This window comes from Petaurus breviceps, unplaced genomic scaffold (assembly GCF_028583685.1).
Source record: "Petaurus breviceps papuanus isolate PSGF00001 unplaced genomic scaffold, PetGlider_PUasm1.0 90822, whole genome shotgun sequence".
Lineage (NCBI taxonomy): Eukaryota > Metazoa > Chordata > Mammalia > Diprotodontia > Petauridae > Petaurus > Petaurus breviceps.
The window spans coordinates 7217061-7229703 of NW_027187351.1; the positions used below are offsets into that span (position 1 = coordinate 7217061).

The following is a 12643-nucleotide window of genomic DNA, read 5'->3' on the forward strand; positions in this document are numbered from 1 at the left end:
TCCACACTTATCTCCAAGGGTTGTTATAGTATACTATAATAGTAGCATCCACCTCCTAGGGTTGTGTTGTAAGGATTCAGTGAGATTATACATGTGTATGCATGTGTGTGTGTTTAATCACTTTGGGAACATTATATGTTTGTGTGTATATATGTATGCATGTGTGTATATACCTGCACATGTATAATCTCACTGAATATATACACATATAGAATGTATGCAATGAATACAAACATATATGTGTGTATATGTACATATACACATATGCATATGTGAATGTGTGTGTATAAAATCACTTTGAAAACCTTATCACCCTATGTTAGTTGATATTTTTATACACCATCTGCATTTTATGCACCACACACCACACTTGAGCAAATCACTGTACACACTGGGGCGGTTTTCCTCCTGGGGGATAACACTGCTTATAATACCTACTTTACTGGTTTTTATTAGATAAATACTTTGAAAATTTCCAAGCACTATTTACATGTGAGCTTTTATTATCAGTAGCTTGCTCATAGGAAGAACTCAATAAATATTTATTAAGTGAATGAATGAAATGCATTTCAAACTTATGGTCCAAAAATTTACATAGTTTCTATTTCCTTTGCCTATACTCCTGTGAAATTTTAAAGGGATGTCGACTTCTGTAAGGAATTTGAAAGCCCTTCACCTTGTATTGCCATGACTCCTTAACAGAACAGTCTATAATATCAGAAAGAAATAATCAAAGAGCCCATTTTTATCATAAATCATAAATGTTTTTTTCTTACAAAAAAAAATCCTACTATTGGCTTCTTTCCTGAGTATTTGAAGAATAAAATCTTGGCTTCATCTCCCTGCTCCAAAGTATGACTTTCCATTCAGACTTGCCACGGAAAGTTTTATATTTATTGGAGGATTAAGAACAATGACTTTAAACCTCTTTTGTGAGTCTCACCCTTCACTGCAGGCTTAATCGGAGCTTTTATAGGGTAGTAGAGAACAGTGTTAACAGAAAAAAAAAACAATCACTTGTACAAAGTAGAAGGACTTGATTGCTAGTGATTTAATTTCTAGTGATATTGTTTTCTTTGATTTAGATTAGATGGATTTTAATAAGCAAAATATAGATTTAAATAATATTATAAATATTCCAATGACATTGTTACAGGAGAATAGGAAAAATCACAACCAATTAAATTAAAAAGAGAAAACTGAGTTAAATTTTGTGGTCCTTTTAAAGTTGGAAAAGACCACAAATTTTCTTCATATTTTTTTTATTGTCAATTATGTTGTCGACTTTTCTTTTAGCAATAATGCAAGTCCATGAAGATTTCTTCCATTACAAAACAGGGATATATAGACATGTCAACAGCATAAAGGATGAATCAGAAAAATACAAAAATCTACGGACACATGCAGTCAAACTCACTGGGTAAGTCAAATTGGTACAGGTATTCCATCAAAGCTTCTGAAAAATCAGTTCATGGTATTGTTGTATACCCATGGGGAATCAAGCCTCTAAGTGAAAATTACAGATAATAGATGTAAGACATGGAAGGGATCTCAGAGACCACTTAGTCCAGTTCCCCTTATGATAGAAACTGAGGTCCAGAGAGGTTTTGATTTGCCCAGGGTCACAGAGATAGGAGGCATGATTTGAACTTTGGTCTTTTGACTCCATAGCCAGTGGTCTGCTCAACTATACCACAGAATATACCTTTATATAAGAAGGTAACAATGTTCCTAAAGAGTCTATAATCCTTTGATATTTAAATGGATAATAACATTTCATAGCTTGGTGTTCTGGAAGTGGTCAAGGAGTCACAAGATAAGTATTTAATTTTGACTTTCCCATTGGTATTGTACAAACTTTGGCAATTCCTTCTACTTTTCCAGGCACAGATTCCTCATCCATAAAATAGGATTTCAATTTACTTCAACAAGCATTTCTTCCAAACTGATGTGTGGCAGACACTTTGTGAAAAGGGCCCTGCTTTCAAGGAGTCTGCACAGTATTGTTATGAGGATCCCAAAGGATATTTAAGACATTTTAAGCTTAAAGTGCTACATAACTCTGTAGGCTAGTGTTACTATTTCCTGAATAAATTAAACAATAAATATTTATTCAGCAAATGCTATGTGCCAGGTACTGTGCAATTCCATTAACATCAATGTCTTCCTTTTATTCACTTTTTTTCCATCTATTTTCCATCTAGTTCTACTTCTCTTCCTACTAGTTTAGTCAAACTAGTCTTTTTATGTAGCTCAAAGAGAATTCCTTTGTAGTAGCTTGGCCTTTGCAATGGCTATTTTCTAGGTCAGTATTAAAATCTCTCCTCATTTCTACCTTAAGGAAACCATTTTTTTTTTTAAAGATTCAGATCAAATGCTGCTTTCTCCATTAAACCATTCTGTATACCCCTCAAATCTAGTGATTTTGTTGTTGTTGATTTGTGTTACTCTTCCTGACTCCGTGGCATAGCACACCACTATTTACTTCTTTGCCATTTTCTTCTCCCGTGAATTAAGTCAAATAGAAATTAAGTGACTTGCCCGGGGTCACACTGTTAGTAAGTGTTTGAGGCCAGATTTGAACTCAAATTTTCCTGACTCAGACTCAGTGCTGGAAACACTGAGTCATCTAGCTGCACTTATTCTGTGAATACATGTATGCATGTGTATTGCATACATATAGACATCATATATGTTGTATGTGTGTATTCATACGCATTCATCCATACAAATTGTTTTCCCCAGTAGAAAGTAAGTTCCATGAAGACTGGAACGGTCTCATTTTTGTCTTCATATCTCCAAACTCTAGCACAATTCCTGAGACTTAGTAGGTAGGCATTTAAAGAATGCTTGTTGATTGATTTGTTATTTTTATAGAGGTCAGTATATAATCAGAAGGATAAACATTGCCCACCCCTCAATTTCCTTCCATTTTAAAATCCATCCTGAATATAAAAATAATTTGTTCCATATGTGTTTAATGTTAGGCCTATGTAAATGAGGGAAGAATAAGAAATAAGAATGCAGAGTGGTGTTGGGTGCTTTTTTCAATGCTACTGTAAGTACAAAGTACAAGGAAGATTGGAGAATGTGGTAAAACTGAGTGCTAAATGTATCACAAAATTTATTAATGCTCATTGACTCATATTGTGTCAATATGAAGAAATATTTTTGTTTTAATGTTTGTTCAAACAAAAACAAAGGAAAAAAAAAACCCAAAACATGTGTAACGCCCCTTGGGGTTGCCAAGAAGATAGGCATTGGAGATGGATGTTTGTTGGTTAAGGGGTAAATCCACCAGTATTCCTTTGCTTAACACTCAGTTAGTTTGTCCTAACTCTGGACTGATGGGCTAGGCTTTGAAGGATAAAGTGATAACCTAACCTTTCCCATGCTAAGAGAGACTATGGGAAGTTGAATCCAGTAATCACCAAGGATAGGTGTGTTAGCATGGGTATTAGTGTATCAGGAAGAAAGCAGGTTCAGAGATACACAAAAGGCTCACTACTATGGCCAAACATTAGTTGTACCAGGAACCTAGTAGTGTCTCAGGAAATTGAAGAGAGAATATTACATGATTGAGACTACATGATCAAATCATGCATAAGATTCATAGAACTTAGCTGTTGAGTTTGCTAGAATGATTTGGACAGAAGAGATGAAAACTGGTAAGGTCTCATCTCCTCCATTTTTTTCCTCCTCTCTTTTTAGAATAGGTATGCCTATTCTCTGAATCTCTATTCCTTAAGAGTTTGGTTTTCTGTTTACTATGTCATTAAATATGACAAAGAGTTGACCACAACAATAAAATCCTAGGTCTGTCCTATACAAATGTTACAGAAGCAGTGTGGGAGGAGAGAGTACTGAGGAGAAAAATTTGAGAATTGAGAAATACATTACACTAGAAAAAATTTTGCCTGGGGGGGGAGTGAGGGATCTGGAGTAGTGGAAAGAATATTATTGATTTATATTTTTCTTATTTCCCAGAGCAGAGACAGAGATTGAAACTTAGACCCTGAAATTCCAAGGCAAAGGATCCAGTGGCTTTGTCTGGGAGTGATTATGCTAAGTTTAGAGCAATTTGGGATATGGGACCTTGGCTATTTCCCCTTCCTATTGTTTTCCCACAGCTACTTTGAAAAAGAAATGCACTCCTTCAAAGGGCAGGACCCAAGGGAGTGACTGGAAAGGAATCACACCAGATCTCAAAAGAGAGAGTGAATGGGAGTAGCATTTTCCTTGGTAATGCTGGTCACCAGGCTCAGATGGCATCACTTCATCACACTAATTCTAGACATGCAACAATACAGCTGCAAGAAAACTGGTTCCACACAATAGAGGGTCAGCTAGTCTTTTTGATTGTTGTAGCTCAATCACATTTCTTCTGATAGTCCCCATTCAAAAAAGTAGTGTTTTATCTAGTCTAGAGGACAGTGATCACTCCCTACCTCATCCTGTTTCCTTGTCTTTAAAGTATTCCTTGCAAGGTTTCTTGCATCTAAATCAAATTGTATTCTGCAAAACCACATTTATTATACCTCTTCCTTTCATTCAACTTTCCCTTTACAGTGAACAACTAATCTGGGAGAGAGGAGATAGATATTTTGAATTTATCTTCATTGATCTTCACTTATTACATCAACATTGTCATGGTCACAAATTCTGACATTCTGCTGTTTCTTTCTGTGTGAATCAGTGTACACTAATCTTTCCTGACCCCACCATCATATTATTAGTCTAGGATTGATAGCAAAGCTGTCCTATCAAAGCCTAGGGTGGTTCCAGGAGGTGGAGGCCAATTTTTCAGGGGCATCAAGGAAGTGAAAGAGATGATCTGAGTGGAGCTGAACAGGGGTGGCACTTCTTACTCTATCACCTTTTCTACTACAGCTTAAGTAGTTTGCTCCCTAAAACCTTCCAGATGTTCCCTAATTGCCTTAACTTCCAAACCTAGATACCAAATTCCTTCACCAGGAAAAATGATACAACTTTCATTTATTTTTCTTTCTTGTTTTCACCCAAACTCTTTTTTTTTCATTTCCTTTTACCTGTTTCTTTTTTCAGCATATTCTAGGATTAATTTCACTCTTCTCTATCAACTTCCTTTATATGGGAGATCTGTCCCACTGCCAGGTGATCAATTTCATTCCCTTCTACCATAAAAAGAATACTTAAAATGCTACCTTACCCATGGAAGCTAAGCCAATGAACCGAAAGTGAGAAGTTAATTTTATTTGGGGCACCAGTTTTTCTATGACCTTTTTTAAGCTAGTTGTATTTCATATACATGCATATACATACATACTCACATATCTGTGTGGGTATACATATGTATACATATATGTGTGCGTATGTATGTATTTGGGTATATGTGCATATTTATATATACATAAACAGATACTTATATATGTGTATGTGCATACGTATGTGTATGTATGTATGTATGTATGTATGTATGTATGTATCTGTCTATAGATATTTACTAAGTTGGAAATTTCCTCTACTTGTTTTCATCTGATATAAATGCCTGGGAACATAGACAGGTTAAGTGATTTGCCCAAGATTGCATAGCAAGTATGTGTCAGAGATAGGCCTTGAACCCAGGTCCTCTTTGAGACTGGCTCCCTATCCCTGTCTGTCATGTATTTTTTATTTCCAAATAGATGGCAAGTATGAAGCCTTGGATGAAATGCCAATATTTTGATATTTAATTGGTCTAGTCAACTTTATTTAATTTGTATTTTGGCTTATATATCAAGAGATTTTTGTTCACCTTGTAAACTCCTAGAAAAGTGAAACCTTTTTAAATTTGGTATATCCAAGTAGCATTTAATGAGGCCAATTCTTCCAGTGGGTAAACTACTCCCTGTGAGTGAATTGGGTTTCTTTAGAATTATTTCAGATCACTTGGGTACTATTTAGTTCACTGAAGCATTAGAGTTCAGTGGTAGAGTTTAATTTATTTCTTCTTTAGTAACTGCTAATTTTCTAATTACAACACTTAGGAAGATGATGCTTCATTGAATTAAAAAAGCATTCCAAGGGCTCAAGTAAGTCAATGTACCTTGCCAGAGTGCTTAACTTTCTCCCATGGAGTAGCTTTTAAATCTGCCACAACAAATCCTATTAACTCATGAAGAAAAGAGTTATCATATAAAGCCTTCTCATTATGGCATTCTCATTTAGAATTATAGATAGACTTGGAAGGAACCTTAAAGATCATGAGATAATGGTATTCAGAGGTACAAAGGACCGTAGAGATCATCTGGTCCAACACCTTCATTTTAGATGTTAGGAAGCCATGAAGGCCAGAGAGGTTAAGTTACTTGTTGAAGGTTGTATATAGATAGTAAGTCTACTACAGATGTGGTCTTATTAGGACAAAGGAGGTGAGATTGTCATCTATCATTTCCTTACTCCTAAACACTATGGCTCTCAATGCAGTCAGATTTGCATTAACTCTCTTGCATTTCATATCACAAGGCTGACTCATTGTAAGTCCATTATAGTCCATTACAATTCCAAATTTAATTTAATTTTTCAGATAACTGGTCTTCTAGCTATTTCCTCCCTACCTCATACTTGTGGTATAATTTTTTTTAAAGTCCTAATCGAGTATTTTTATATATCTTTATTAAAACTTTGACCAGACACAGGCTAATGCTCTAGTTTGTCAAGGTCCTTTTGAAAGCACTTACTGTTGTCCAGTGTATTAGCTATTGTAACCAGCATTCCATCTTCTGAAAATGTGATAAGCATACCATCTATGCTCAGGTTAATTTATGTTCAAGTTTCTGACAAATTCTTATAAATCACGGGGCCATACACAGATTTTTTGGGAACTTTTTACTGTAAAACTCCTTCCAAGTTGATACAAGTCATTAATGATCACTTTTGGTGTCCAAACATTCAACCAACTCTAAATTCAATTCAGTTCAATTCATTAAGCTTTTATTAAATGCCTACTATGTCCTGGGCATATTGTTATGTATTAGAGGTTGTGCTAGACATTGAATCTCTTTAATTAAATTACCACATCATCGAATCCTTTCTATATTTTCCTCAAGTCAACTAGCCAGTATTGAATGCTGATTTAATAAGTCAGCCATTATACTAAGTGCTGGAAGATTTCATCAAATAGTTTGCTAAAATTTAGGGAAATTTTAGCTGTAACACCAAATGAGTAACTCTAGAAAACAAACCAACCACATGTGGTTATTCTGGCATGACCTGTTTTTGATAAAGCTATCTTACCTCTCTTTGTTTACCACGTCCTTTCCTAGCCTTCTTATTAGCCTTCTCTTTAAAGATAACATTCTAGAAGGTTTCTAGGAATTGAAGTCAAACTCACCAATTCCATTCTCTTTCCTTTTCTTCTTTAGTCTTGTAGTACATCTGCTATTCATCTCTTTCACTAATACTAGCTCAGCATTCATATCTGCCAAAACTTTCAGGACTGCAGTTAATCTGGGGCAGGTAACAAACTCATAAAAGATATCTTATTACTTTCTATTTCAGGATGATTCAGTGGGAAAGAGTGATGGGTTTGGAGCCAGTATCTCTGTCTTCAAATCCTAGTTCTTCTATTTTATGCATATGATCTTAGGCAAGTCAATTGAATTTTCCAGCTTCATTTTCCTCATGTGTAAAATGAGGGCTTTGAATTAGATGTTGCATGAGATTCTTTCCAGTTCTAAATCTATAAAGCCTTAATTTCATCTTCTTATTAGGCATTTTGTTATTCTGTCTTTTCAGCCCAGTATTCTTTACAGAGAAAATGAGAAGTAAATAGATTTAACAGATTGAGCTCTTCCTAATTAGTTATCATTGATCTCGAGTATCAATCTTAGGCCTTCTTTGATCCTCCACTTATTCCCATTGTCATCAAAGTCCCCTCTTTTTTGTTATCTTTAGATTTCCTCAGCAACCTATGCTTATCCTGAGTTTTAGCACTCCTGACACTGTTCTTATAGAATTGTAGGATGCTCGTTTTCATCCTCCACCATCTACTTCCTCGTATCTCTCCTAAATGTCTTTTTTTAAACATTACGTTATTGATGATTTTTATGTTTGTCTGTCTGTCTCTCACCATTTTTTCCCTTGGAGTTTTATGCTTCATTTTTCTGGTTAAGTGATTCTTGGTTGTAGTTCTAGCTCCTTTGCCTTCCAGAATATCATGTTCCATGATCTCCGATCTTTTAATACTACAGCTGCTAAATCCTGTGTAATCCTGATTGTGATTCCCCAGTATTTGCATTGTTAATTTCTGGTCACTTGTAATATTTTTTCCTTCATATGATAATTCTGAAATTTGGCTATAATGTTCCTTGCAGTTTTTATTTCGGGATCTCTTTCCTGAGGTCATCAGTGGGTTCTTTTAATACTTATTTTGCCCTATGATTCTAGGACATCAAGGCAGTTTTGCTTGATGATATCTTAATACCATGAGTTATTTTAAATTTTCTTCCATTCTTTTCATTCTTTGGAATTTGTTTGATTGATTCTTGATGTCTCATAGAACTGTTAGCTTCCACATGCCTAATTCTAACTTTTAAGGTGTTCTTTTCCTCAATTAGCTTTTGTACTTTCTTTTCCATTTAGCTGATTGTACTCTTTAAGGAGTTGTTTTCTTTGGTGGATTTTTGTATCTCCTTTTCCATTTGACCAATTCTACTTTTTAAACAGTTTAAACAGTTTTCTAAGCTTGACTCTTTTTTTCATAATTCTCTTGCATCATTCTCATTTCTTTTCTCATTTTTTCTTCTACTTCTCTTATATGATTTTTAAGCTCCTTTTCAAGCTCTTCTATTAATTCTTTCTGGGCTTGAGACCACTTCCCCTTTTTCTTTGGGGTTATGCCCATAGGCGTTTTGACATTGTCATCCTCTTCTGCGCTTCTGTTGTGGTCTTCTCTGTCACTAAAACAACTTTCTAGGCTCAGATTCTTTTTTTTTTTTTTGCTCATTTTGGGTGCACTTTTCTTTTGAATTTGATTTCTGTTCCCAGTGTGGAAGGGGCTCTGCCTCAGGTTTCTTGTGTCAGTGGTTGCAGGCCTTGACTGTTTACCTGGTGTTACCTTGTGAACCCTGGGGCACCTGCATGTCTGGTGCTGTGTTGAGGGGTGAAGTGGCACTGCTGGAAGCTGTAAGGGCATACCATTTCAGAGCAGCTTACCTTGTGTTGAGCTGGGTTCCTAATGGTGGTGTTTGGTGTGTGCTGAGGCCAGGTGTGGTTTTTTTCTATTTCCCAGGGCAACATGGAGGCATGTGGAGGGCCCTGGCTATGCTAAATCATGTGGGGGAGGTAGTGAGGAAGAAGCCTGGTGTTGACATTTGCCTGCTCTACCACACTAGGGCTCAGGATCTCCCACTAGTTTGCTGAGGTTGGGCTTGCTGCTGCTTGCTGGAATGCTTCCTGTCCTACAGTGCCCTTCCCTTTTACTAGAGTGAAATTGACCTTTCTTGACAATCCTCCTTGTCTACTGGGCTAAAAGACCACTCTACCCCATCTTTCCACTGATTCTGCTGCTCTAGGATTTGTTCTGAGGTGCTCTTTTATGATTATTTGGAGGTGCATATGGGAGGATGATGATTTACTGTTCACTCTGCCATCTTGACTCCTAGAAGTGTCAGGTAGGTAGTATTATTATTATTCCTAGTTTATATTTGAGGAAATTGAGGCAAATAGGGTTTAAATAACTGTCCAATTCTAAAACTTATTTTCTCCCTTGAATCCTTCACTTTTTGATCACAACCAAGATGCATATACCACCTGTTAAGTTCTTCAATTTCTTGACCAAGACTTCATAGTCTTCTAACAATATTTTGTAATTTTCTTATTGCTTCATTATTTTTACATGAATCACCAAAAGTGAGTAGCAGTCACCCTCCCTTTCCTTGGTTTACATTTTTACTTCCTGATGATTACTACGGGGGGAAAATAGCACATATGCTGAAAGATCAAGAAAGAAAATTACAGGATCAATTCCTCATATAAAATCTACAGCACACAATTTAGAATTTCCTGATGCTAATTTAGGTTTGAAAATCTCATTCCAATTTCCTCAGTGTCAGTTGTGGAAACATTCTTCTTTTATATCAATTTTGAATTACTTTTTTTAAAGCATTTTTTCTCTTTCTCTATGTCAATTTAAAAAGACCACATTTTTTATAAATGAGGAAACAGAGAGGCAAAGCGGTTAAGTCACATGTCAAAGGTCATACAATTAGTAATTATCTGAGCTTTGGTACAAACCCAGAACTTTTAGACTCCAAATCCAGTTTTCTTTCCAATGAAACATTGCTCATCTAGTCAAACCCTTTCAAATTATAGATTAGAAAATTAAGAACCAAAAAGGTTAAGTGTCCAAGGTCCCAAGTAAGTTTTTGTCAGCACTGAGGCTTGTACAATATCTTAAAGATTTCTAATTTTCTTTAAAATACTGCAAAATATGTTGTTGTTGGGTCATTTCTTTTCAATTGTGTCCAATTCTTCATGACCCCATTTGGGGTTTGCTTGGCAAAGATACTTTAGTGGTTTGCTATTTCCTTCTCACCTCATTTTTACAAATGAAGAACAAACATTCAACAGGATTGACTTGCCCAGGGTCCTATGGTTAATTAGTGTCTAAAGCCAGACTTGAATTCAGATCTTGCTGACTCCAGGTCTGTTGCTTTATCCACTGGAAAGTCTATTTTTCTTTCTTTTTTTTAAGCAATCAGGGTTAAGTAACTTGCTCAAGGTTACATGGCCAGTTTTTTCTGGGTGTGGTGCTAAGTATCTGAGCCCAGATTTGATTCCCAGGTCATCCCGACACTGGAGCCAGTGCTCTTACTCGCTGAGCCACCTGGCCACCCCAAAAGTCTCTTTTTCAACCCATCTAAGAATTATTTTAAAAATAACATTTAATGCTTTTCAATTGGAATGCTTGGGGGAAAGTTTGTAATTTCACGATTTAAAAAAAATAAAATTTCAATTATAGAATCAAAAAGTTATGTCATTGTACTCACGCTGAGAGCTCTCTTCTTTTTTCCCTTTTTGTAGTTTAACTGTTTTATTCTTTCATTCATAATGACTCAGAAGCCCGAGGAAACTCTATCCAAAAAGAAAAACAAATAAAAACAAGCAAACAAGTATTGAAATTACAAGGGATATTGACAAGAGCATGTCAAAATAAATTATTCAAAAGTTTCTGACTATAAATTGACTTTGAAAATTATAGAACAAACATGCTCACATTCAGTAGTTAGAAGTATATTCACCATGTGTCAATTTAAAAAAAATAGAGTATTTTATTATAAAGACAATTTTTAACAGATGCTTTTAAAATTTTGAATTCTAAATTGTCTCCCTTCTTCTCTTTCCAAGACCACTCATTTTGAAAGCAAGCAATTCCATATATTATATATGTGTAGTGAAACAAAACATTTCCATATTAGTCATGTTGTGAAAGAAAATAGAAATGAAAAAACAACCCTCAATAAAAATAAAGTTTAAAAAATACGCTTTAACTTGTATTCAGACATCATCAGTTCTTTCTTGGGGGATGGATAGCACTTTTCAGCATAACTCTTTCAGATTTACCTTGGATCATTGTATTCCTCAGAATAGCTGTCATTCACAGCTAATCATCTTATAATATTGCTATTACTTTGTATACAGTATGTTTCACTTTGCATCATGAGTTCATGTAAATCTTTCCAGGTTTTTCTAACAGCATTGTGTTCATCATTTCTTATAGCACAATAATAATCCATCATATTCCATGCCAATATTTGTCTATTCCTCAATTGATGGGGGTCTTATCGATTTTTAATTCTTTGGCACCAGAAAAGAGCAGCTACAAAACTTTTGTACATATAGGTCCTGATTCTTTTCCTTTTCTTTTTTTTCCCTCTCTTTGGAGATACAGACCTAGTGGTAGTGTTGCTAGGTCAAAGGGTATATACATGGTTTTATAACCATTTGTGCACAGTTCCAAATTATTCTACAGAGTGGTTGAATTAACTCACAACTCCACCAACAATGCATTAATGTTTAATTTTCCCCACATCTCCAACACTGGTCATTTACTTTTTCTGTCCTATGAGCCAATCTAATGAGGTAGTACCTCAGAATTGTTTTAATTTGCATTGCTCCAATCATTTGTCAGTTAGAGCAATTTTTTTTTTCATATGGCTATAGATAGCTTTGATCACTTTATCTAAAAACTTTTTGTATCTTTTGATCATTTATCAATTGAGGATGGTTCTTATTTTTATAAATTTGACTCAGTTGTCTATATATTTGAGAAATAAGGCCTTTATCTGGGAAACTTACTCCAATTTTTTTCCCCCAGTTACTATTGCTGACTATATTTTCCTCCATCTTATTTCCCCCATCCCTGTTTATTCCATTCTCTCTCCCCTTTCATCCTGTCCCTCCTCAAAAATGTTTTACTTCGGACTATCACTCCCCCAATATACCCTCCATTCTATCCCTCTTTCACTTATTAACCTCCTCTCCTACTTTCCTGTAGGGTGAGATAGTGTAGCAGCAAGCACCCTAGCATACCCAGGGTGTCTGCCAACACAGGTTCTTAGATCTGCTTTTCTAAAGGAAAGCAACTCAAAATGGGTTAACAATCTTGCTTTAATTAAACATG

At 35.4% G+C, this 12643-nt stretch overlaps 1 protein-coding gene across 2 annotated transcripts in view; it reads left to right on the forward strand.

The window, feature by feature from the left end:
• Positions 1–12643, forward strand: part of TINAG (tubulointerstitial nephritis antigen) — a 213661-nt gene that overhangs the window by 112916 nt on the left and 88102 nt on the right. For both annotated transcript variants that reach the window (XM_069070639.1, XM_069070640.1), the window contains exon 9: positions 1297–1420. In XM_069070639.1, the coding sequence (XP_068926740.1) occupies positions 1297–1420 (124 nt within the window). The remainder of the gene's footprint in view (positions 1–1296; positions 1421–12643) is intronic.